The sequence below is a fragment of the Rhincodon typus genome, chromosome 18 (assembly GCF_021869965.1).
Source record: "Rhincodon typus isolate 14 chromosome 18, sRhiTyp1.1, whole genome shotgun sequence".
In the NCBI taxonomy this organism is placed as follows: domain Eukaryota; kingdom Metazoa; phylum Chordata; class Chondrichthyes; order Orectolobiformes; family Rhincodontidae; genus Rhincodon; species Rhincodon typus.
The window spans coordinates 27,420,182-27,447,841 of record NC_063349.1 but is presented as its reverse complement, the minus strand read 5'-3'; the positions used below and the strand labels follow the sequence as shown (position 1 = coordinate 27,447,841).

General features: G+C 39.7%; 2 protein-coding genes across 5 annotated transcripts in view; one reads left to right on the top strand and one right to left on the bottom strand.

Moving 5' to 3' along the window:
• Nucleotides 1-4,818: 4,818 nt before the first annotated feature.
• dnajb9a (DnaJ heat shock protein family (Hsp40) member B9a) overlaps nt 4,819-27,660 on the bottom strand; it is a 28,439-nt gene continuing 5,597 nt past the window's right edge. The window contains exons 1-3 of one of the 3 annotated variants that reach the window (XM_048607398.1): nt 10,200-10,315; nt 7,545-7,773; nt 4,819-6,711 (exon numbers count right to left, since the gene is read on the bottom strand). In XM_048607398.1, the coding sequence (XP_048463355.1) occupies nt 6,272-6,711; nt 7,545-7,761 (657 nt within the window). In that variant the 5' untranslated portion in view covers nt 7,762-7,773; nt 10,200-10,315 and the 3' untranslated portion in view covers nt 4,819-6,271. Of the gene's footprint in view, nt 6,712-7,544; nt 7,774-10,105; nt 10,316-27,660 lie in introns of those variants that run through there. The other 2 variants (XM_020516095.2, XM_048607399.1) reach the window with 2 other exon arrangements.
• On the top strand, nt 9,874-22,652 carry LOC109916384 (THAP domain-containing protein 5-like). 2 transcript variants are annotated; one of them, XM_048607397.1, is made up of 3 exons: nt 9,874-10,408; nt 17,524-17,716; nt 17,815-19,208. In XM_048607397.1, exons 1-3 carry the CDS (start codon nt 10,326-10,328, stop codon nt 18,364-18,366), a joined length of 828 nt encoding a protein of 275 aa, XP_048463354.1. In that variant the 5' UTR covers nt 9,874-10,325; the 3' UTR covers nt 18,367-19,208. The 2 variants fall into 2 exon arrangements, with proteins under 2 accessions (XP_048463354.1, XP_020371683.1); XM_020516094.2 differs by having other exon boundaries at nt 9,878-10,408; nt 17,812-22,652.

Genomic DNA, 27,660 nt, shown 5'->3' with positions numbered 1-27,660 from the left:
AAACAGTAAGGACTGCAGATGCTGGAAGCTGGAGCCAATAAACGTGGGGCTGGAAAAGCACAGCTGGTCAGACAGCATTAAAGGAGCAGGAAAGTCAACGTTTTGGGCCTAAGCCTTTAATCAGGACTGGGGAGGGAGGGTAGGTGAGATGGAGATAGGTAGACAGGGGGTATTGTGGTTGGTCATTGGGAAGGTTGGAACAGATAGGTGAGTCAAAGGATGGACAGGTGGTGGCAGGAGAGATTTTGAAGCTAATGAAGTCAATGTTTAGGCCATTGGACTGTAAGCTCCCAAGGAAAAGTATTAAGGTGTTGTTCCTCCAGTTTACGTTTGGCCTTACTCTAACAGTGGAGGCGGCCAAGGATGGACATGTCACCAGGGGCATGGAATGGGGAGTTAAAGTGGATGGCAACCAGAAGGTTGGGTTGGTTTGTGCGAAAAGAGTGCAGATGCTTCTACAAACTGGTTCCCGAGTCTGTGTTTGGTCTCCCCACTATAGAAGGGGCCACTGCAGGTCCTACAGATACAGTAGATGAGGTTAGACAAAGTGCAGGTGAATCTCTACCAGATGTGGAAGGATCATTTGGGACCTTGGACGGACCTGATAGTGGAAGCATAGCACCTCCTACAGTTGCACGGTGTGTACAAATGGCAGGGACTAAATCAGTGTGAGCTTATGACCCACACTGACTGGGAATTCCTCATTCATGGGAAATAATTGCAATTCCCAATCCATACCATGGATGGGGTTCAACGGGTTACCCACATCTGGCAGCATAGGGTAAGCTAGGGAACCAGCTTTAGAACATATGGGGACTATGACTCTTGTCAAAGCAATCCTCAAAAGAGTAATATATGGAGCTTCCCACAGAGAGAGTGTTGCATTGCAATTACAGAAAATATCAGAATGTTGGAGGGAGATGATATTCTGTAGAGATCAAGGTCAGAATTGAGAAGCAATGGTATCATTACTGATATGTAATGATAATGAAGGATTCAAATTATCTTCAGATAGACTATGACAGTAGTAGTTGGAAGAAGAGGGAAGAGTTTCTAAATATGTTATAAAGCATAGACAGATGCCCTTCAGCCCAACACATCTACGTCAACCAACAAACTCCAAATTACACTAATCTCGTTTGCCTGCCTAATATAAACTGCCATTTTAAGTATTCATCCAGATACTTTTTAAATGTTGCGAGAATACATGCCCCCATCACCCTTTCAGGCAGCATTTGCCATAAATCTACCACCCTCTGGGTGATAAAAAGAAAATTCTCATATCTCCCCTAAACCACTTGTTCCTCACCTTAAATTTATGCTTTCTGGTTCAAGAGAATTTTCTTGATCAGTAAGTCCAACCCAATGAGCAAGGAAGCATTGCTAAATCTGGCTCTGGGGCAAAAAGTGAGTCAAATATCCGTAACCAAACAGTCAAGAGACAATTACTGCACCAGGAAGCAACAAAAGGTTTTAAAAAAAAAAAGTCATACTATGGAGATCAGTGCCGGGTCTCCTATTGTGATATTCATAAACAATGTAGATGAGAATGTGAGGGAGTAGATAAGCAAGTTTGCAGGTAACACAAAGGTTGAATCATGGAGTAAAATCCCTAGTGTAGAAAGAAGCCATTCAGTCCAGAGTCAACACTGACCCTCCAAAGAGCATCCCACCAGAACAAGTCCCCCATCCTATCCCAGTAAGCCTATATATAACATGGCTAATCCATCTAGCCTGCATATCCCTGGATGCTACAGAGCATTTATCATAGCCAGTCCACCAAACTTGCACATGTTTAGACTGTGGGAGGAAACGAGCACTCGACAGAAATCCATGCTGACAGTCACCCAAGGTTGGAATCAAACCTGATGCTGTGACGCAGCAGTGCTAACCACCAAATCACCATGCTGCCCCTGACTGTCAACCAACCACTGAGGAGGAAGGGATTAGGTTACAGGAGGATATGAGTGGATTGATCAGATGGACAGATCAGTTACAGATGGAATTTAACTCAGAGAAATGTGAGGTGATGCACTTATGATGAAACAAGGGAGTACACAGTGAATGGCAAGATACTGGGAAGCTCAGAGGAACAGAAATCTTGGGGTTAAAACTTACACAATACGGAGACGCCTGGATATATTGGGCATGGGGATGATATTTCCACTAGTAGGAAAGATTAGGACCCGAAGGCGCACAGTCTCAGAGTGAAGGGATGACCCTTTAGAACTGAGATGAGGAGGAATATTTTCAGGCAGAGGGTGGTTAACCTATGCAATTCATGGCAATACAGGGCTGTGGAGGCAAGTCACTATGTGTATTTAAGAGATAGATAAGTTCTTGATTGGTAAGAGATTAAGGGTTATGGGGAGAAGGCAGGAGAATAGATTGAGAAATATATCAACCATGATCAAACAACAGAGCAGATTCAATGGGTCAAATGGTCTAATTCTGCTCTTTTATGGTCTTGGGTTACTTGACCAAACTTCCTTGAAGGTGTCAGGATAGTTAATAGGATAGTTAAAGTAAAGCATCCCATATACTTTACTATCATAGATTATAGGAGTAGGGAGGTCATGCTGGGCTGTACAGAACTTCAGCAAGGCAACAGCTGGAGTAATGTGTGCAGTTCTGGTCAATACACGAAAGGAAGGATGTGATTGCAGTGGAGAGTGTGCAAAGGATATTCACCAGGATGTTGCCTGGGATGGAACATTTCAGATAAGAAGAGAGGCTGTATAAACTTATGTTGTTTTCTTTGGAGCAGAGAGGTTGATAGGGGGAACCTGGCAGAGATAAAAAGATTATGAGGGGCATGGATATGGTGAATAGAAAGAATCTGTTCCCCTTAGTTGAAGGGTCAATATCAAGAGGGCATAATTTTAAAAGAGAAAGGCAGGAGGTTGAGAGGAGATAGGAGGAAAATCCTTTCATTCAGAGGGTGGTGGGTGTCTGGAATGCATTACCTGGGAGGGTAGTTGTGGTGGGAAACCTCAACCTTTAAAAAATTATTAGAGCACTGGGAAGTGTTGAGATTTAAGGCCACGTACCCGATGCAGGAAAGTAGGACCCAGTGTTGGTAACAATAAATACTTCTGGCAGTACAAACTTCATGGGCTTGAAGGGCCTCTTCTGTGCTGTATGATTCTATAAACAGTTTTCCATAAGCTTATAAAGAGTAGATAGACCAAATGAGGATCTACATTTCAAGGCAGAACATGGCTAGTTAAATGACTGAATTAATATTTGCATCCATCTTTACCAGAGATCATGATGCTGCCAAAGTCATGTTGAAAAAAAAAGGTAGTTGAGATATTGAATGATCTAAAGATCAATAAAGAATATTAGAGAAAACAAAGTCACTATTTAAAGTCGATAAGTCCTTAGGACTACATGGAATGCATTGGAGAAAACTCAGAATTAAGTAAGGAAATTGCAATGGTATTGGCCCATAAATCTTCCAACCCCTCTTTAGATACAGGGGTCAGACGAGAGGACAAGGAAACGGTGCAAGGATAAGTACAGCAACTATAGATTAGTCACTTTAATTGCAGTTGTGGAAACGCTTTTAGAAATAATAATCCAGGACAAAATTAAGTTACTTGCATTTGAGAAATCAAGCAGATTTGTTAAAAGTAAATCTTGTTTAACCCGATTGAGTTTTATTTTAAAAAGGAACAAGGAAACAGGTTTGAAAAGGATAATGAGGCAGATGTAGCATACACAAACTCCAAAAACATGGGTTTGATAAAGAGGAACTTGGGGTAAAAAAGAGCACAGATAAAAAGTTGGCTGAATGTCAAGAAACAGTGACAACGGTTGGTTGTTTAGCCAGACCAGGTGAGTATACAGTGGGGTTTTTCAGGGGTCAGTACTAGAACCGCAACTTTGGTTATTATAAGTGATGTAGACAAGGCACAACTTCAAAATTTACAAGAGATAAAGTTTACAACACTTCCAAAGTTTTGTACGGATAATCAATACCTGCGAGAATATATGGTTTGGTGAAATGGGTGACAAAAAATCTGTGACAAATGAAATTTCATACAGTCAAGTGTAAAGTGATAACATTTTGGTGGGAAGGACAAGGAAATGCAACAAAGGTACAATTTTAAAGGCTACACAAGAACAGATCTGGGATAATGTTGAAAAAACAGTGTAGGTATGCAAAAAGGCATTTGAGTTCATATGAAACAAAGTTATGAAGCATTTTTGAAAAATACTTTTCTTTTGGCCTCATGCGGAGTATGTCTCCAATTTTAGGCATTCACAGTTTTAGGAAGGATGTGAAGGCCTTGGACAGACTGCAAAAAAAAACTCAAAAAGACTGTTCTAGGGAAGGATCTCCAGTTACATAAGCAAATTAGAGATACTATGTTTGTTCTCCTTCACAAAGAGGTTAAGAGATGATATACAAGCAATCTAGATAATAGATGGTGTGAAAGAGTCAAGCCAACTGGTCATCAAGTTAAGATGTTTAAAGTGTCAAAAGCAATGACAACAGGTTTTTTTTTAAATGCACCAAGAGTTCAGAATTTCAAATTTAAATGCCTGAAAGTGGAGGAGCCAAATTCAATTGTGTCTTTCAAAAGGGAAAGAGATAACCATCTGAGGAGAAAGATTTGTAAGGCAATCGGGAACAGAACTCAATTGTTCTTGCAGAAAGCTGGCCCTTGCATAGAATGTTCTTCTGTCCTTCAACTGTTCAATGATCTATAACTGAATAGTATAGAAGTAGCTATTAAAATAAAGAGTCAAATTCCTCTATTCATGTTTGAATTAATTCTAAAAAATAACTGACTAACGGAAAAGCGTTCATTTTAAACAATGAGGTTTTAGCGACTGAATTTATTTAACAAATGCTTTTTGGAAAAGTGCAAGTCATTCTGGACACAGGTTTCACAAATTTTAATAAACTAACGGAGTCTACACATCCGCAATGCAAAAACAAATCTGTATAATAATATTGCACATATGACAGTACGCAGTGCTTTACCTGCAATTTTAAGACAATGAAATGAGGTAATCAGATCTTACAAACTTTACAATAATCAAAAAAGACAGGAGAGAGAGACATATGGCAAGATAAACAAGTGATCAGAATATAACAAAAAAATGAATTGTGTGGAATATGAAAGATACAAATTTGTGGAATACCCAGAGTATAGGTTAGTGGAGAATAATTAATCATTATCATTTAGAAAACATTTAATTCTGTTAGTCTTGCAATGTTAATTGCTGAATGTTACAGAAATCCAAAAGGAACTAAGGTCTGGTGCTTTTCCTCATGTATCACATTTCAAAAGTAGATTTTTATAGTTGTAAAGAATTTAGAAAATGCTTTTATCACTTAACCCATGGTGGTTTAGGGACAGTTTAAAAATAATTCAAAGCACTAGATTAATAAAGCAACCTTACGTAGCACCAAATAGAATTATGAACCCTGCATTTTGATAAATTTTGCAGGAATTAAGCTTTTAAATATTTGTCTTCAACTATATATCACAATATCTACACAGACATTAACAAACTTTAATTAAATTTTGAGAATCTCCACACCAACACAAAGTATACAGTGTTACAATTCTGGTTTGAACTTGGAGCTAAGCCTTGTTAAGTGTGCTTTTCACAACCTTCTTTTAAACCAAAGTCCAACATCTTATTCAACTACAAAGCCAGCTAAACAGAAAAACCAAAGCAATAAATAAGGCATGGACTTATCACTCATACTGTTGAAATTGAATTACGATGAATTGTAGGATACCATGTAGATTGTATTAAGGAAATTGATAGATAATCTTGTAAGATTAGCTATCAGAGTACAGCATTCTGCCTTCATTAGCCATGGCAAGATGCAAGATCTGTCCTCAAATGAAGTTAAACAAATTTTGAACATTAGGATTAAACAAATGCATAAACCGCGTAAAGCATAACATGTTACAGAATAACCTGTTTCGCCATTATATTACCCAAACCTGTTGGTTTACCTCCTGTGCTAGCTCATACATCATTACTATTGCTTTGTATTTATTAAACATATGCTTGAAATTACTAAGCTAGAAAATGGTGACTGTAAAGGCTAAATACAGTTTCTAGCTGAAATTAGCCCATTGCACCCAATAAATGTCTGGAAGGTTTACAAAGATGGAGAGGAAAGCTTTTTTCGTGCAACTCAACTCATATTGCCTTTCTTGACACTTCTGCCCAGGAACATGCCATGACAAAGATGTCAAGCAAACCATGCTGATATGATTATGTACATTTAGCAAGTTTATGGCACTGAACAGTCTGTGTATGTGGTCACCATGTTTCCTCTGCGCTGTGTAACAGTCTTGCAGTGCTGCTTGCTAGAGCTTTGGAACTTCTCAGTTCTCACTGTGTGTTTGTGTGTGCTGCCAAAACTGCTGAATGAGAACATCTTCTCCATGTCTTCAAACACATCATCGAACAATCCACCTCCAAAAGGAAACTGCCTATCTCCAAAGGCAAATCTGTGTGCATTGTGGCCCTCCTGCTGTGCCCTGAAGTGACTATCAAAATGTTTTTTGTGATGAGTTCTGTGGCCTAAATCAAAGTCAAAATCTTTAAGGAAGTCATCAAAGTTGAAATTGAAAGAATGGGCATGTTGGGCACCATTGCCTGCATTAAAAAATTGATGACCCATGTGATCGTACTCTTTCCTTTTCTTCTCATCTGAAAGGACTTCATATGCTGTAAAACAAAATGCTAGTCTTATCTAAAGCAGACAAGTCACAATAACAAACAGCAATGTACTAAAGAAAGCAATTTTAAAGGTGACCAAATTATTGCTGAAAGACGTAGATTTGAAGGAAGGTGTTAAAAGGGAAGAGAGGAAAACAAAGTTACTAAGCAAGAGAATTTCATAGCATGAGATTAAGCTGCCAAAGGCACAGCCAACAACAGTGAGTTGAAATGACTCGAAGAAATCATGTTTGGGTAGGGTGTGTGCATGTGCACGTCGGGGAGGTGAAGGTTAGCTGCCAGGTTACAAGAGATATGAATAAAGCTGCTAAAAGATTCAAACTCAGGTACAAGGACAATCATTTTTAAATGGATGCATCGGGGAACTAGTAGCTGAAGTAGATCAATAAGGACAAGAAAAGGAAGCAGGTCCTAGAATGGGACAAATACAGCAGGATATGAACTATAGCTTATAAAGAGGAGGACGATGCAAAAACCGGTTAGAAGATCACTGAAGATTTCATGCTTGGAGATGACTAAAGACATGGAAGAAGGGTTCAGGAAGAGGTAGATAATGTGGTAAATTACAATGGTGCACATAAGCTTTCTCACAACCCCCCTCTTGTCAAAGTCAGATGCTTGATTCACTATTAAGATGCCAAAATCTTGAAAAGTCTGGTGCAGCTTGAGATAGTGGCTGAAAAGGAGAATTGTCGAACTAGTAAAAGGTAATATTTATGGTAGGAGCTAAAGAAAATAGCTGTAGTCTTTCCAATAACCTGAAACTATAGAAACATAGACAGACCAATCAGAATAATCTCATAGAAGTCTAACGCACTTACCTTCAGCAATTTCTCTGAACTTTGTCTCTGCATCTGGACTTTTATTTTTATCTGGATGGTATTTCATTGCAAGCTTGTGAAATGCTTTCTTAATTTGACGGTCAGATGAATTTTTTGGCACACCCAAAATTTCATAATAATCCTTCTTTGCCAGTATAAATTCAGATATCATTAGAAAACAGACAGCAAAAGCAAAAACAGAGTGTGCTGCTGCCATTGTCAATATTTCCTAGAAAATACAAAGATATACATTAACACTATGCTGTAAGTATGTGTATCTCAAATATTCCAAACTTCAGTACAGCAGAGATCCTCTTCAGTAAGGCTTAGAATTTCCACAATCTCATTTATATTGCCTTCCATACCAATCTGAATATACACGTTAAATTTCTTGGGAGACTCATTTGCATTTGGAAAATTAAACAAAGCACAAAATAAGGTTAACAGTGGGAGGCGAAGTACACAGCAGCATTTGACCACCCTGGTTAAGCATCGTGCAGACTTCTCTTGTAAAAAAAAAAAAAATTTTAAATGAAAATTGCTATCGGACTCTCAAAACTGCAATATCACGGGACCTTGCCCTACATTTTTAAGCCTAAATTTATGTCAATCTAGTACTAGTCTACATGTGGAAAAAAATCAGAGTCAACATTTCAGGTCCAGCGATAATTCTTCAGATGCTGTCAGACCTGCTGAGTTTTCTCAGCAATTTCTGTTTTTGTTTCTAATTTCCAGCATCTACAGTTCAGATTTTTATGTAGTACACTTATGCAAGGGAGGGACGAAGCTGTGTTAACAAGTGCCCCAGGGTTTTGACGGAATGCACCTTGGAAGTTTTCAAATTATTAAAGGAAATTCACAAGTACCAATATTTCAGCAGATATCAGTTACTTGCAAGTTACCTTCTAAAGATGTCACTTATACTACCTATTTCCAAGAAATTCCCAAATGTCATAAATAGAAATGCAACATTCACTTGTACATTTCCTTGTACACATTCATTTGTGTCAAAGTCAGAATGATCTTGACTGCAAGCTTAACTATGGCGAATGCAGCATCTACTTTAAAGTAAGCCACATACATCATTAACCTACAGAATTCCAAAGAACAATCACTAGCCCAATCACAGAAATACTATAAGTACATTGTCTGTGAAAGAACTTTCATGCTTTACCACTTGTCCCAGAAAACTTTTTCAGTTCAATTTTTAGCATTTTTGTAGCAACCTCTGGTACAGCAGTATTTTTTACTAGGGTTGGTACTGACTAATATAATTCAAAGTGAAATGCTGTTATGACAGACTGCACGGCATACATAGTTCTATTGAATAACAATGTGGTGTCTCTTCTCAATGAGGGGAAAGCGATTTCGTTGATTTTTCTACTTTGCATTCTCCAACTGGTTTCAGGAAATACTGAAAAGGCTACAAGTCATTGCATATCCCTATTTATCCCAAGAAGGCTCTGCTGGGCCTGATGATGCTTTTGGATCTTTGGACAGTAAAAAGCTCCCAGACAGTATTTAATTAAAAAAAAGTTGTTCACATTTGTACCAGTATTCTGTCAGTTACACATCTACCTCTCAAAACATCAGCAGACTTTCACCTACACCCTGAATAAATCACTGGCAACTCAATCTAATTGGTTTCAGTAGTCTGCATTGGTTTAAAAGCAAGTACGGCGACCTCGGTAACATTTTGACGACTATACAAAGGGCACAATTTAAAACAAATACATCTTCTGTGTAGTGCTAAAATCTCAACCTGTTTTGTAACTGATCATTGTATTGACAGAATCGAGTCTGTTTGTTGCAAGCGAAGGCCGTCGAATACAATATGACATCCATAAAATGCAAATAAAAAAAAAACACATTTCAATCAAAGAACCAAAGGTCAGTGGGCGCTCCACACGTTTTGTTTGGGGCTTCGGTGAAGGTGAGTTAATTTCTTTGCAGAAGTATAGAGTGAAATTTGGCAATAACTCCCATTACCTTCAGAAACTAAAAGATTTTAACCAAAGGAGGAGACAGAAAGTGCTTTTAGAGTTAATTTTCTTCACATTTCATGTCGCGAAATGACTGGCAAACAGAAAAGCTGCACTTTTCAGCAGCATAACCTGATGATGCCACGGAACCCACTTTATTACTCAGCTGATGTGGCGGCACGCTCAACCTGACTACAAGAGATAACAAGGTGTAGAGCTGGATGAACACAGCAGGCCAAGCAGCATCAGAGGAGCAGGAAGGCTGACGTTTCGGGCCTAGACCCTTCTTCAGAAATGACCTTCAGAACCTGACTACAAGCCTGATGCCAGCCGTGCAAATTCGCCACTATCCATTACCAAGGTTTTCTTACAACAGTCTTACGCATAGGAGGGAAAGCACACGAAAGCGAACACTTGTACGACTCACAAATATGAAAGCAGTAAAACGCATTTAAAATAAAAACCTGAAGGGAAATACAAACAAAGCGAAACCGATTTTGAATACACTTAGATAGCAGCAGGATCGACTGTGCGGGGAAATCTGGAATAAGGCCTAGTCCATTTGCCAGAAGCACTCACCAGTAGTAGCCTTTCCCGGACCGCACACAGCAGCAGGAAACACCCTGAACTGTTACACCGCGTTCTAGAACCCCTTCCACCACGAATCACTCACTTATTGGCTGCCTCCACGTCGCGTCGCTGATCCAGCTCGATACAGCGTTCTTTGTGATTTCACTTCCGCATTCAGGGTTCCTGCGCGTTCCGCTGCTCGCCACTACCTTGGTTCTGTCGCAAAGAAATGCCTAGGTATTGCGCGGTTGCCCGCTGCTCTAATCGAAGTGGCCAGTTGTCATCTGATAATCAGAAGTTGGGCTTCTACCCGTAAGTAGAAAAAGGCTGAAACATCACCGTCCACGGTGCCACTGAAAATCAAGAATCCTAAGGTCCAACGCACATAACAACACCAAGCTTCAGAAGAACAATTAAGAACCAGTAATTAAGATACGGCAACTTTGTTTTATTAAAGTCTAAAAGGAAAGAAAGCTAACACTTTTCGAGTAATGCATGCACTGAAAAAGTAGGAATTACAAGGTTGATCCAAATGCATCCATGCATTAGCAGATTGCCTTGTCAGCAATGCCACGGTCATTGTCCCTTGCTTTGTAATGAATAATATTATCGATAATCTGAACAACATATGTCAATTTTTTTTATTGAGTATTGGTGGGATTTGGGGGCTGGAGATCTACACGTGAATGTTTGTATGAGGAGGAGTGGGCATTCAAGGCAATAGCAGGGAAGTTAGTCAGATAGCACCATATGAAGGAACAAGGGTTAGAGGTAGGAACAGCAAAAAAAGATTGCAGAAGAACACAGTAAAGTACAAGCACAAAAGAGGTGAGGATGCAAGGTATGGGGAACAGCAAGAGAGCAGACAAAGGAGGTAGCAGAAGAAAGTCTATCAGCTGGGAACAGAACTCAAGTTCCAAATTCCAACTAACTTTCTGAGGAAGGGTCACCGGACCCGAAACGTTAACTCTGTTTTCTCCTCCACAGATGCTGCCAGACCTGCTGAGTTTTTCCAGCAACTTTGTTTTTGATCCAACTAACTTTCCCAGTATATAACAGTAGCTTGTACTTATTCTTCGTCAAAGGTGCAACATATTCTCAAGAACATGAACAAAATTTCACACCAAGCCATATGTCAGATAGATAACAAAAAGTCTAATCACAGAGATAGCTGTAAGATATACCTTGAAGGACGATAGAGAGGTTTATTGAGGAATTCCTGAGCTTAAGGCTGTGACAGCTGAAGATATAGCCACAAATGAGGTTGTCGACATGCTCACAGAGCTGGTGGGTTTGGTTGCAAATGTTTCATCACCCTGCTAGGTAACATCGTCAGTGTGCCTCTGGTGAATGTGGAATGCTCAAGAGGTCAGATTTGGAGAAAGACAAACATCTTGGAGGTGAGATGTTAGAGAAAAGGTTGAACTCAAGTCATGGAGGCTTTGAAAAGAAGTATTAAGACATTTAAAATCAAGGCCTCGCTTAAACAAGCACCAGTGTAGTTGAGTAATAAAGGGTTGATGGATGAATGGGATTTAGTAAGAATCAGCGCTCAAGAAGAAAATGTTGGATTATGTCAAGTTTAAGGTGACTAGAATATAGGAAGCTGCCCAATGTGCATTGCAATAGTTGATTCTGGAGGTAATAATATCACAGATAAAGATTTTGACAGCCAAGACATGAGCAAAGTCATACAACATATACATTCTTTCAAATCAGGAGTGGGAAAAGATGGTAGAAAGGGGTCGTATCTGGTCAGGACATGGGGAGCATGGGGAGCAGATGGCCCAGTTGATTGGCTGACTGAGACTCAAAATCCAGTAGGATGAGGAAATGTAGGAGTTGTGATGGAAGAGATCATATAGCCAAGACAAATTGCAAAGAGGATAGCTCAAAAATTCATTGCTAACAGAGGCAGTGATGGACAGAGATGAGAAAATAAGTGTGTCATAATCAGAATAAGGTGTGAAATCCCAAGCAAAGTGGCAGAACAAAGAAATAGCAGATCCAGAGGCCAGATCATAGAAATCAGAGGGAATATAAAGTGATATGTTTTGAACTACGTTCTGAAGTTGTTTGTGCTGGCTGCAGTGCTAGCATAACTAGAAGAGCCAACAGTGTAAGATAAGCTTCTGCAGGACATACTAACATTACCACAAAGTGAAAACCCTACCAATGTCACTTAGATCCTCATTCACTTCATAGTCAACTGCCATAAATTGAAAAATGAAACTGTAAGAATTAGATTTGTCTTTTATACATGTGCTGTGTGCCCTTAGGGCTCCACTATGGCCTCCACAGCATTATGACAGATACTGTATTGGTGTAAAAGTTAGCTTACATGCAGGCAATCACTGCTATAATTGTGCAAGTCAGAGAAATTATGATGTCAAACAGCATGCAACAGTTTGAAGATTAACGCCCCAGTCAACTTCTCGCAGTTCAATATTTGAACAGCAGAAGATGTTCTCACTGAAATTTGCCATGTGCTGCATTCACAACTGCAACCTCAGACCAGGACAAAGAATACATTGTCAGTGGCAATGAAGGTGATCTTCGTGAGAAGCTTTAATGCATCTGACTCCCTTCAGGCTAATGGTAAAGATATGGCATCTTACAGTTTGGTATCCACTGTTGCATAAGGGAAGTCACTGAAACTGTCAATTTAATGACAGCTAAATAAATATGTTTCATTCCCTTTTGCCAAAGGCAAGCATCATGATTTGTTAGGGTTATAGGCTTCACCATGATGCAGGGTGTCACTTAAAGAAAGCACAACACTTTGTGGACACAGCATGTCAACTTTGCCCTATACTGGAACAATAATAAATTACACAACCTCAATGACCGTCAAGTATGTGATCATACATAGGCAGTGTAACATTCAGGTCAACACTTGATAGTCTGGCAGTGGCTATGAGATCTTTATTCTGCATCGGTTTGCTGTGCTAGTTGCATTGAGCCAACATCTAAAACCAAAGGGTGGCTGCTAGATAATAAGAGCTATCTATGAGCCATTGACTCCTGTGTACAACCAATGCACACATGCATGGCATGCACACAGTGAATGCCCTGCTGCCACATGAAATCTGATAAGAGCAGCACAGCAGCATGATGGAACATTAATTCTGTTGCTTACAAGTACTGGACTCCCAGATGTTCCAGCTTCTCTCTTCTAAATATGTACCCAAACAATTGTAATTGTCCTTTGGTGATCACCTACAAAAGTTCTTCTTGTGTGCCTGCTTTTCCTCAAAGATTCCTCGTTACCTGTGTGTGGTCCAAGTAATTCTTAAATGGCTCAGAACTGACATCCACTCTATTATCTTGTTTATATTTCAATTTCAAATCCATATGAAAACGTTACACACGGGAAGCATCTTGGCCATCTCATTTTTCTATGGAGGTGCTCATATTCTAAGAGGTCTCATTTTTGTTTTGCAAATGTTATATGCTTCCTGATGTCTTCATCTCTTTTCCCATCAAAATTAAGCCACCCAAATAGAACAAAAATTCTACTTGTTTCATTTATTTTGATTTCACTAATATTTTGCATTTAGAAATAATCCTTTTTACATAGATTAATGATAATCCATATCTGTTACTATTACAATTGCATCTAGAAGTCTGTAGACTTTCCTTCACATCTGCTATAATTATTGTGTAATCTGCTTATCTCAGATTATTTATATTTGTTCCAATTATTGAAATTCCTGGTGATACCCTGGGTCAAAATCTTGGAATTCTCTCCTTAACTGCATTGTTGGTTTACCTGCACCAAACAGACTGCGGCATTTAAGAAGACTGTTCACCTTTAATCTTTCAATGGCAATTAGTGATGGGCAATAAACGCTGGCCCAGCCAGTGACATCCACTTCCCATAAATAAATTTTAAAAACTCCTATAGATGCTCTGTAGTCATTTCATAAGACTTTAACAACTAGAAGCAGGAGTTGGCAATTCAGCCCTTTGAGCCTGCTCTGCCATTTAATTCAATCGTGGCTGATCTCATCTTGGCCTCAACTCCACTTTCCTGCCCACTCTCCATCACCCTTCAACCCATTACTGATTAAAAATCTGGTATATTCTCCTTAAATTTACTCAATGTCCTAGCCACAATTTAGGGTCACAAATATATGACCCTTAGAGAAGTAATTTCTCCTCATCTGTTTTAAATCAACTATCCCTTATCCTAAAATATGACATCTTGTTCTAGATTGCTCACACGAAGAAACATCCTTTCTATATCCACTTTGTAGATCCTCTATAGCATCTTATATCCCTCAATTAGATCTCTTCTCATTCTTCTAAACTCCAGAGAATATAGGCCTGACTGCTCAATCTGTCTTCATAAGATAAACTCCCCCATCTGTGGATTCAATTTCATCAATCTCCTCTGAACTGCCTTCAATGCAACTACATCCCTTCTCAAGTAATGGGGTCAATATTGTTCCAAATTTCACTATAAAGACTGGAAAGTTCTGGAAACAGAAAACAACCTTGTCCAACTTTTCTTTTAGCTATCCATTCTCTGTGTTCATTGTTTGTTCTGACTGCTGTTGTTTAGTCACTGTATTAGTATTGATTGATTGATTTATTTATTGTCACATGTACCAAAATACAGTGAAAAGCTTTGTTTACGAGTGGTACAGGCAGATCACAGTAAGCAAAAGATATACAGATCATAAAGACTTAGACAGAGGCATACAGGTTACATTGCACAGGGCGTGCGCTAGACGAGATCAACGTTAGCAAGATCAGCGTTATTTGAGGCTAGAGAGTCCATTCATCGTCTGATAACAGCCGGGAAGAAGCTGTTCCCAAACTTGCTCGTGCGTGGGTTCAGGCTTCTTTATCTTATGCCTGACGGAAGAGGTTGTAGGAGATTATTACCGGGGTGCGATGGCTCTTTGATGACGTTGGTAGCCTTTCTGTGGCAGCGAGCTGTGTAAATGGAGTCCATGGATGGAAGGTTGGCTTCTATGTTGGTCTGGGCTGTGCACACAATCTTCTGTAGTTTCTTATGGTCCTGGGCAGAGCAGTTGCCATACCAGGCCATTATGCACCTGGACAGTATGCTTTCAGTGGTGAATTTGTAAAAGTTGGTGAGGGACCTTATGGACACGCCAAATTTCCTGAGCTGCCTGAGGAAGAAGAGGTGTTGTTGTGCCTTCTTGACTGTTGCATCTACGTGGGAAGTCCAGGACAGGTTTCAGTTATTGTCACTCCAAGGAACTTCATGCTCTTCACCCTCTCAACCTCTGTTCCGTTGATGTAGATGGGGGCGTGTTCTCCTTTCTTTCTGAAGTCAATGTTCAGTTTTGCCGATGTTGACAGACAGATTGTTTTCATTGCACCATGTCACCAAGCCCTCTATCTCCCTTCTGTAGTTTGACTCTTCATTGTTAGATATCCGTCCCATTATGGTGGTGTCGTCAGTGAACTTGTAGATAGCATTCATTTGGAATTTGTCAACACAGTCATAGGTGTAAAGGGAGTAAAGCAGTGGGCTGAGGATGCATCCTTGGGGGGCTCCAGTGTTGAAGCAGACTTTAATCTTCTATGTCAAAAAACATAAATCGAAGATATCTTGTAATAGAAAATGGGCGGAAAGAATTGGGATCTTATTGCCATGATTCATTGTAATTAAAAAGAAAACTGCACATTTTGTAGTAAAAGCTAATTTTTCTCTCAGTCCAAACTCTGATGATCCAGGGATATTTGTTACTAAACAGTATAGGCAGCTGTGCAAGTTCACTGCTCCTTTTTTCACCTCCCACATGGTACCTGCTGTCTCACTTCATCCCACTTTAAAAAGTACCTTTGATTTGAATTTTTTTTCCCCAAAGTTACAAAACAATGCAACAGCTTATAATTACTGTTCCAAGAATTTGAGGAAATGAGCTCCAACACTGTAAACAACTGAAAAAAGGAGCAGCACTTACAGCCACAAATTTCTCCCGTCCTCCATCTTGGATCACTATAGGAAAAGATGTTGTGAAATTCGAAAGGGTTAAGAAAAGATTTACAAGGATATTGCCAGGGTCAGCGGGTTTGAGCTACAGGGAGTGGTTGAATAGACTGGAGCTATTTTCCCTGGAGCATCGGACGCTGAGGGTGACCTTATAGAACTCTATAAAATCGTGAGGGGCATGGATTGGGTGAGCAGCCATGGTCTTTTACCCAGGGTAGGGGAGTCCAAAACTAGATGGCATAGATTTAAGACGAGAGGGGAAAGATTTAAAAGGGACTTAAGGGGCAATCTTTTCAAGCAGAGGGTGCTGCAAGTATGGAACGAGCTGCTAGAGGAAGTGGTGGAGGCTGGTACAATTACAACATTTAAGAGACATCTGGATGGATATATGAATAGGAAGGGTTTAGATGGATATGAGCTAAATGCTGGCAAATGGGACTTGATTAATTAAGGATATCTAGTCCCCATGGCCGAAGGGCCTGTTTTCTTGCTGTATACCTCTATGACTATGACTCTGTAATGTTCCACATGTATATCACTTGTCATTTTAATCTCTATCCCCATTTACAGAAAGCAGTAGCTCACACTGGAGTAATGTTACACAGATGTTGGCAGCTTTTTTGTATCTCACTGGGTGACCAAGCTTTCTTCCAGTTAGACCAGAAAGAAAAGCAAGTGATCTTATTCTGACCTTCATGCACATACATAACCGTCAACAGACTATTGTTACTTTGAAGATTGAAACTGGACAGTAATTGACAGTAAATGGAAAATGTAACATTAGATTTCACTGTGATGGTCAACAGGGCACAGCACTGCAATGGCACAAGCAGACCGTAGCATATCACTTAAGTTGTTCCATGTCATAGTCAAGCACCAGGATATGCCATAAGTCAATCCACATAGGCTACAATGTCAGAGACTCCTGGAATCAAGTACCACCCATTTGGAAAATAAAAACTATGTAACTTGCATCACAAAAGTAAAAGATTTTATTAAGAAATGTATGTATTTATGATAACAAGTTTTAAGAAGTATTATTTAAGTCGGCTTCATTTTGCATGAGGATACAATCCAACTGATTTATTAAACATTTCCAAAAGGACAGTCCTATTACCCAGCCCCTTAGGTTTTGATTCACAGGAATATGTTAGAACCAACAATAATACTAACATATTTACACAGCCTTGAATTCATACACATTAAAGACAGAATTTGTATTTCAGTTATACTAATTTAGAAAGTTAATCTTTTACAAATATAAATTTACCACCCTAATGCTGGCTCAGAGTATGTAGAAGAGAGATTAATGAGCAGGTTTAGGAGTACATATCTAAATATTGCTAAATATTAAGCCTAACTTAATACTAAGCAGCTCAAGAATAAACTTCACAATACAGTATGCATAAACCTTTAATGTAACAAATATATTTTGTTTTCTCTTTAAAAAAAGGTTTCCATTGCAAAACAAAGAAAGACTTAACAAATGGATCAAAAATATAAAGCGTGACAACTGGTTCCCCACTAAGCATCAATGCATATGTAGTGAACATTTTACTGCAGATTCATTTGAATGGCGCTGGGGTATCCGTTATTTGAAGCCGCAATCTATACCAACTGTTTTCTCATTTCCAAATCATCAGCAGGTAAGATTAGCTCTGACTTTGAAGTGGGGTTCGGGACGTTATAATGCAATAAATGTCCATTTTATCAAATAAAAAGCCAAAACTTTATCTTTCAGAAGAAAAAACTGTGTTCTCGATATATTCGTAGGAAAAATAATTTTCCAAAAGAAGCATCAGAAACAAACCCACAAATCTTTGTTCCTGCTGCAAGAGATGAAAAACCAACCAAAGAAAGACTAGAATCATCAGTTCCTAGTGCAGAGCGTGATGAGCAATCCCAAAGGAATTCAGAAGTTAACACTGCATCTGAGTCACATGGAAATCCAGAACAACCTTTCAACATCACATCAACTGAACCCTTCACAACAATAAAAGAGCTTGAAACAAACCAACTGTTTAGTGATCAGCAACCCATAGTCCCTGAAAATGTTCTACAAGTTGAGCATTCATATTGTAGACAGGATACTGGTAAGGCCCAACTCTGGGAAAAGATTTTCAGATTACAAGAGAAGATTAAAAAACTTCAGCAACAAGAGCAGGGAACTGCAGCAAAGCTTAAAAAAATGGAACAGCTAATTGAGCATCTGAGAAAACAGGATCTTACTTCCGAAGGAAAAATGAAGGTTATGGACAACTCTTTGACAACATTTGAGTTAACAGTGTTACAATAAATGTAACATTTGATTATAATTAAGGAAAATTCTTATCATGGGCATTGTGTTCTTCTGGACAGCAAAAACCTATCTTTAAAAATGTAGTACCTTCCACAATCTTCAAAATAATTCTGGAACTTGCTGTTACTTGGATTACTCAATAAGGAGTTTGATTTGCAGAAACAATCAAAGGTATAAATGATGACCAATAACTAATGTAATGCCAACAAAACTTTAAGGTAATCATCATGAAGTCCTTCTCAATTTTATGATCGTGTTAGTGACTATTAAAGTTGAAAGGAGAAACATGAATGCCCACCAGTTAACCACAGAACTACACAAGATTTCTTGTTTTTAAGCAAAAATAAACTTGGTTGTATATCTAAAAGAATTAAACAAAGTAAACACTACTAATACAACATGACAGCTTATAAAGACTTTTCTTTAAACTATTTTTCAGTTCCTCCTGCACAAATTTCCCTAACTCGTAAAATCTTGAATGTTTATTAATTTTTCCTGTGAGCAAACAAGTGTATATATCAACCCTCTAGAATTCACTTTGTTTTCTCTTCAGTGTTCCAGCTATTCTCTAAGGTAAAATATTCCATGGGCTCCTTTGATTCATATTTGGCTAAGAAACCCTCTAAATTGCTTTTAACCTCCAGACCTCCCTGCAACTCCTATGTTTTCTGATGTTTTAAGGCCTGCCATCTTGATTTCTAATACCCTGCTTCAATGGTTTTGAACTACAGTCACGTTCATCCCCAGACTTTACCTGACAAAGGAACAGCAGTCTGAAAGCTCATGATTTCAAATAAACCTGTTGGATTATAACCTGGTATTGTGTGACTTCTGACTTTAGTCAAGTAAGATCTCCTGCAGATGCTGGAATCCAAGGTGGACAAACAAGAGGCTGGAAGAACACAGCAAGCCAGGCAGCATCTGGAGGAAAGGAGCCGTCAACGTTTTGGGTATTCCCTTTCTTCAGGGCTGGGAGTCCTGAAGAAGGGTAATACCTGAAACGTTGACTGCTCCTTTCTCCAGATGCTGCCTGACTTGCTGTGTTCTTCCAGCCTCCATTTGTCTAAGTAAGATCTCCTGTCGTTTTATGACCCTCACCACTTCATTCTAACATCTCTTTTATTCTTTCATGGCATGTGGGCATTGCTGGCATGGCCAGCATTTGTTGCTGATTCTTTAAATTATTGGATGTGGGTGTCACTGGTTAAGCCAGCATTTGTTGCCCTTTCCTAATTGCCCAGAGAGCAGTTGAGTCAATCTTCTTGCTAGATCTGGAGTCACACATAGGCCAGATCAGGTAAAGATGGCAGGTTTCCTTCCCTAAAGGATATTAGTGAATGTGATTTTGTTTTTTTTTGACAATTGACAATGATTACATGGTTGCCATTGTTGATCCCATCGTTTTTTTTAAAACTTGAATTCAAATTAATATTTCATCTGCCATGGTGCGATTCAAACCCATAATACCATAAGATATAGGAGCAGCATTAGGCCATTCAGCCTATCGGTCTGCTCCACCATTGAATCACGGCTGATATGTTTCTCAACCCTATTCTCCTGCTTCCTCCCATGACTCTTGATCGTCTTATTAATCAAGATCATATCTAGCTCTGTTTTAAATACATTTAGTTACTTGGCTTCCATAGCCTTCTGTGGCTAGGAGTTACACAGGTTTGCCACTCTCTGGCTGAAGAAATTCCTCCTTATCTCAGTTCTAAAGGGTCATGCCTTCTCTGAAGCTGTGGCCTCAGGTCTTAGTCTTTCCTACTAGTGGAAACATCTTCTCCACGTCCAGGCCTCTCAGTTTCTCTAAGTTTCAATGGGATCGCCTCTCATCCTTCTACACTCCACTGAGTACAGATCCAGAGTCCTCAACCGCTCCTCATATGACAAACCTTCATTCCCAGCATCGTTCTTGTAAACCTCCTCTGGACTCCCTCCAAAGTCAGCACATCCTTCCTTCGATAGGAGCCCAAAACTACATAATATTCTGAATGCGATATGACCAGAGCCTCATACAGCCTCAGCAGTAAATCCCCGTCCTTATTTGTATTCTAATCTTTCAGAATGAATGCTAACATTGCATTTGCCTTCCTAACTGCCAACTGAACCTGCATGTTAACCTTAAGAGAATCCTGAACTGGGTCTTCTAAATCCCTTTCTGCTTCATATTTCTAAAGCCTTTCCCCATTTAGAAAATAGTCTACACCTCGATTCTACTCAACCAAAGTGCATAACCTCACACTTTCCCAGACTGTATTCTATCTGCCACTTCTTTGCGCACTAAATGTAATCTCAAGGCATTTAAAGGAAGAAAAGTTTTGAGAAACTTCAGTTATGAGGATATTTTAGAGATCTTGGGATGGTTCTCCTTGAAGAGAAGTTTTCAAAATTATGAAAGATTTGTATTGAGTACATAGGAAAAAAACTGTTCTCATGCATAAAACGATCAAAAATGAGAAGGCACAGATTTAGAGGGATTTCCAAAAGAAGCAAATGTGATGTAAAAAAAACATTTCACACAAGTGGTTTGGGTGTCTGGCATGCACTGCCTGGGAGTGTGGTGGAGGCATGTTCAATTGAGGCATTCTAAATAATATTAAATGATTAGTTGAATAGAAACACTATGCAAGGGCGTGGGAAAAAGGTTGAGTGTGCTAAGTCATGATTCTCGTTTGACAGCCGTTGCAGACATGATGGGCTGAATGGCCGGCTTCTGCAACTGTAACAAGTCTGTGGTTCTGTGGAAAATTTTTTTGGCAATGTCTGACTTCACTCCCTTGCACTGGTCAATATTTATTCTTTAACCGATACCAGCAAAACATCTGCTCACCTAGCCATTTGCTATTTGTAAGATATTGCTGTCTGCAACTTCATGCCGCATTTCTTGTTTTACAATGGTAATATTTCAAAGGTACTTCATTAGCTGTAAGTGCTTTGGGAGGGCCTGATTTTGTAAAAAAGCACTGAATGAATGCATATCTTTCTTCTGTCCTTCAACAGACACTTTTGCTCCATCCATCCATGTAACCCTCAAGTTGTATCAGTTTCTTTGGGTTAATTATACCTTGTAAATCCTTGGAATTCTTTTTTTCTAAAGCTGGTTTCAAATGCAATATCCTACCTGTTTACGAAGCCACTAATTTCCATCTCTCAGTATTACCTGCAACTCCTCATACATCATTCCCACTGCAGCTAAAACCCTATCTCACTTTATTACTCATCTTTAGACACAATTTCTCTAACATTTCCCTTATCAGACTATCATCCTCATAAGCTTAAAAGCCCTGGTGATGAAAGGTCATCCATCTGAAATGTTAACTCTGCTTTTCTTTCCATAAATACTGCCCTCCTACTTCTACATTGTGCTGCATAAGTCTCACCATTCCTTTTCCATGGCTTTGCCCACTTTTCTTCTATATTTTTACTTTCTGCTTAATGTTTCATGCTGCATTCTTTAGCCCCTAAAGTGTTGGTCTTCCGTTCATCTCATCATTTTTTTGTTCCACTAATAGTAGCAAACTTTCAATCATCTCAACCCTCTCCATGATAATTGCTTCTAAACCTCTCCATTACACACTTCTATTTGAAAACTATCCTCAAAATTCCTGTTTCTGGACAGATCATCTGTAATTTTGCTTAACTAATGCACCAGAGCCAGTTATCTATTCTTTCACTCCTATATTTACCTTTTCTTCTGTGAAATGTTTCCTGTCTAAAAGATGCTGTATAAATACAAGTTCTTGTACGCAATTTAGAAGATCCTTTGAATCTTCAACCCGCTAAAGTAAGGAAAATTAATAGAAAAATCATGGTTCATTTAAGATCACAAGGCTAAGGCTGAAGGATCATGAGATTTTTGTCAAATGTTTAAAGGTCATTAGGCTTTATCACACTAATTAATTGGCGATCTGAATTGTTTTGCTGACTGACCACTAAGCAGTGCCATTGTCGAAGGAAAACTCAACAACAGACTTGGGCAAAACTTTATACATCAGAAGGTTTGTCTCATGAGTTAGAATACAGAAGTTATCAACAGCTGATGAACCTAACACAGTATTGCGTGTGTAACATTGTTAAAGCAACTAGTAAATTATTATTTTACTGGTTTAAAAGATTATCTTAAGTTCTGAAATGTCAGTTGGTTGAATGTGAATTTAAAAATGAAAAGCAGTGAACTGTTTTTTGATCATTATTAGATATACTATGTCTATAATGTATACTAGATTTGGAATTTCCTTATCATTCAGAATTGTAAGTAATAACTATTAAACTTCCTTCTCTCAACCATGTAGTAATTGCTATTCTTTGGCATGCTGGTAGAAATTTTACCACTGAGTCAGAAGATTTTGGGTTCCAGCCCCATTTCAGAGACTTGTACGCTTAACATAGGCTCTACCTTCAGTGCAGCACTGATGTATATTTTGAATAAAACATTCAGCTGACGTTCTGTCTGCGCTCTCAGGTGGATGTAAAAGCTTCTGTGATACTACATGGGAACCTCTCCAGCAGGGAATTCTATTGTTCAAGAACACCAGTTGTTCAGAAACATTTTGAGCAGGCCCAAGCAAATGATCAACACGCCATTCAATTGTTCAAGCACTGCCTTAAATCATGAAGACATGATTTATAGACCTGATCTATAGATGCACAAGTCTTCATGAGTTGAATGGCTTTGTAACCTTGTGTTGTGTTTTTGCACACTACATAATCATCACATCCTCTTCATTACATGCTATTTTCCACCATCCTTCCTTTTGCAGCAGTACTTTTGGACAGACCCAAGCATTCTCAGGGTAGACTAATTTTTTTTAAACAATATCCGTGAAAAGTGCACAAAACGCAAGTATGTTGGCTTACATTCTTGCAAAAGGTACAAATCATAAAGAAACTATACAAAAATGCTTCAGTGAAAAAAATGTGTGTGGCATATGGTATGGATGGCTCAACGGGTTATGACATCAAGAAGCAGTAAGAATAACTATTTGTATTCTATGCAGAAAGTGACACTATTAAAGGAATTGGTCAGTGTAAAACACTATATGGTACTAAGTATGCTGACCATGACAATCTGCTGTATGAATGGTTCTGACAATGTCGTAGTGAGGGGAGTCCCTATGTCAGGGACAATGCTTATGGAAAAGAATTTCATAAGGACTTTAAAATTAGTTGTGAGTGAGAGTATTCTCAAATTGCTTGCAAATGTTTAACTGTATGCATAGGATTCATCATTCAAAGGCTACTGGTGAACAAACTTTGGCTGAGAGGTTGTCAAATGTTACATAACCAAATGTGCAAAGTTCAGTAATGATGATGAACTAACCTTGAACAACTATATAATGCAGACTGGATGGGTGGATGGGTGTTTGATATGGTATGCAATTGCTGACATAGTAGAGAAGGTGGTGCACAGTAGCAAAAAGTCAAAGAAAGTATAATCTCTTGGTTGTTGGTGGAAGTCCTAAACCTAATGCTGTTAAAGGGATGAAAATTATGACAGTGCGTCACCCAAGTGGTTGTGAGTGACTGGTTCCATAACCATTTTGTCTCCAAGGCTTTTTCACACTGTTGAAAGGTTGGGTTGGTTGTGAACTGCAAGACTGTGCTTCTTTTTTGTCATTTGTTCAACTCATCCCCTTGTAAAACAATTACATGCGGACGCTGTCTTCCCTACGTATTGATCTCAAGGTGCATATCTGTAATTCAGCCAATGGACAGGGCATTCTCAAATTAATGAGAAGTCAATACAGGATCAACACAGTGTGGAGCTGGAGGAATACAGCAGGCCTGGCAGCATCAGAGGAGCAGGAAAGTTCATGTTTCAGGTTGGGTCCCTTCTTCAGAAATGGGTGGGGGTGGAGTTGTGAAATGGAGCTCAGAAATAAATGGGAGGGGCAGGGTTGGGATGGTGATAGGTGAGTGCAGGTAGGGAGTGGTGGGGATTGGTCAGTGAGGTGGGAGGAGTGGATAGGTAGGAGAGAAAATGGACAGGTTGTGTAAGGTCAAGGAGGCGGGGACGAGAAGGAAGGTTGGTCATGGGATGAAGAGATTTTGAAACGGGTAAAATCCACATTTATGCCATTAGGCTGTAGGATCCCGAGGCAGAATATGAGTGCTGCCCCTCCAGTTTGCCGGTGGCCTCATTGTGACACTGAAGGGAGTGGGAATTGAAATGGTTTGCGACCAGAAGGTGTTGTTGTTTGTCACAAACAGAGCGCAGGTGTTCTACAAAGTGGTCTCCGAGCCTCCACTTGATCTCTTCGATGTAGAGGAGGCCACATCAGGGGCAGCGGATGCAACAGACCACATTAACAGATGTGCAGGTGAACCTCCGTCTAATGTGGAAGGTTACGCCACCTGCAAACTGGAGGAGCAGCACCTCATATTCTGCCTGGGGAGCCTACAGCCCGATGGCCTAAGTGTGAATTTTACCAGTTTCAAACCTCCTCATCCTATGACCAACCCTCCCCTCATCCCCACCCCCTTGACCTGACACAACCTGTCCATCTTCTCTCCCACCTATCTGCTCCTCCCACCTTACTAACTTCTCTCTATTTATTTCTTCCCCCCTGTCATTTCTGAAGAAGGGTCCCGACCTGAAACATCAACCCTCCTGCTCCTCTGATGCTGCCTGGCCTGCTGTGTTCCTCCAGCTCCACACTGTGCTATCTCTGACTCTAGCATCTGCAGTTCTTACGATTTCTCAATACAGGATCAGCTTTGGTACCAAAGATGCTATTTGATGTTTTGAAACTGCATGGACCTCCATCAGTCAGAGAACTATCCATGATGTAAATTGTAGCCTGTTATTATGTTTAATGATGAAAATGCCGTGGATATTTTTGAGATCTTTAATGTAAGTGAAGCCAAAGCAATCATATAGTATTATAACAAGACGACATCGGTGAAACCAAATGTAGACTAGGTGACCGTTTCACCGAGCATCTTCACCTGGCCCGTAACGGCCAGCCTAACCTCCTGGTCACTGCCCATTTCAACACTCCCATTTCACTCCCCCTACAGCATGTCTGTCCTCGGCCTTCTCCAGTGTCGCAGTGACTCAGAATGCAAATTTGAGGAACAGCACCTTATCTTCTGCCTGGGCACCCTACTGCCCAGGGGACTCAACACAGAGGAATCTAATTTCAAATAACCTTCCCACCCAACCCCCGGCTCCCTTTCCAGCCCTGCTTCCTCCCTTCCATTCCAAGTACTGACCCTCCCTTCCAGGTACGAACCAAATTCATCCCTCCCACCGATCTACTAGGTTGTACCTACTACCGGTATCCACCTATCACCACTACCCTCCTCCCACCACTCTCTCTTTATCTGCAGCTCCCCCTACCCCCACATCCAGTCCTGAAAAAGGGTAATTACCCGAAATGTTGGCTTCTCCTTTCCTCCAGATGCTGCCTGGCTTGCTGTGTTCTTCTGGCCTCCTGTTTGTCTACATTGGATTCCAGCATTTGCAGTTTTTTGCCTCTGATCATTGATTAATGAATGGTCCCACATCTAAATGTCAGCAACTCTTCTTTCTTTTACAGTTATTGATTTATCTAATGTGTATCCAGGATCTTACGTTTTATTTCAATCTAGGAAGGCTTCAGGTTTGATTCCTGGTCCACGCTGAATAAGTTAATTTTAAACTGATTGCTCCTGCAACATTTGGCCATAGTGAATCTGGTCCAGCAAACGGAACAAAACAGACCTGCTATACAACCAATTAAGTGAAGTACTAAAATCCACCCTTGGAACTTTAACTTATGAGAAACTCATTATGTGAATTGCAGAGAGGAGAGATGGAGAAAAATTTACTGAGTATTAAAATAATACTGGTGATATATCCTGTTACATTAGGTGAAACAAATAATATAAAATAATCCAATAAAATCACATTTTCAACTGAACAATCCAACCAAAAAGGCACATACCTTTAGTAAACATGAGTTCTCTGCCCAAGGGTAGGTCTTTGACTCATTATCTACTGATGCTTCATGATGAGCTGTTTTTGTCAATACTGGTTTACCATTACCTTCCACTGTCAGTGGCAGGGTGGGGAGACAGGTCACAAGTCTACCTCAGCTAGAATGGGAATTTAATCCATTTCATTAGTGCTATTCTGGACTTCACACTAGCTATCTAAGCTAAACAACAATTAATAACAGACCAGATGTTTCTCTTTAGCCTTGTAAATCACATTGTAGCCACAAAAGAATGTACAGCAGTATCATTTGTCAGTTAAATGAAAGTTTGTTGGTATTTATTGCAGATTTAAAGTACAGTGTTTATTTTTAGATGAGACGGCTGTATCAAATATGGAACAAAGTGCAATAATAAGTTGTAAAAATAAGCTCCTGAAACAGTCTACAGAAAGGATTCTATCAAGTGCAGTAGACTGATGTATACACACATATAAAATTATATATTTACAACAGTATAATCTTAATTTGTACACAATTAGAACGGAAGCATAGAAATACATGACGTTTATATTTGTGCATGAATTGAAAAGAAATGAAAAGGATAAGGAATTAGCTTAAGTGACTAAATAAATTATCAAAAAATTAAACAATTTAGCATCAGTAACATTTCATTTAGGAACAAAAACAGAAGCTGCTGGAAAAGCTCAGCAGGTGTGGCAGCACCCGTGAAGACAAAATCAGACTTAACATTTCGGATCCAGTGACCCTTTCTCAGAACTGATGGCAGCTGGGAAAATGTTGGTTTACATGCAGAAAATAGGGAGGGGGATGGGGTAGGGAGTAAGCGATAGGATAGAGCCCGAAGAGAGAGAAGAGCAGTTAGATAGACAAAGGAGTTGATAACAATGTGGCTATGGAGGGTAAATAGCTGTTAATGGGGACTGTTAGTAACTAACAATAGGTAGTGTGTAAGTGATAGGTTATGCAATAACAAGGCCTGGTGTATGGGCTAGGGGGCTAATTCAATTATTGAACTCAATATTGAGTCCGCAGGGCTGCATGGTTCCCAAGCGGAAGATGAGGTGGTGCTATTCTTCCAGCTTGCGTTGAGCTTCGCTGGTACACTGCAGTAAGCCAGAGACCGAGATGTTGGCCAAGGAACAGGGTGGTGTGTTAAAGTGGCAGGGCAACAGGTAGCTCGGGGTCTTTTTTGTGAGTAGAACCTGGATGTTCTGTGAAGCCATCACCCAGTCTAAGTCTCGTTTCGCCAATGTAGAGGAGACTACAATTTGAGCAGCGAATGCAGTAGACTAGATTGTGGGAAGTGCAGGTGAAGCATTGCCCTTGGATACTGGGGAGGGAGGAGGTA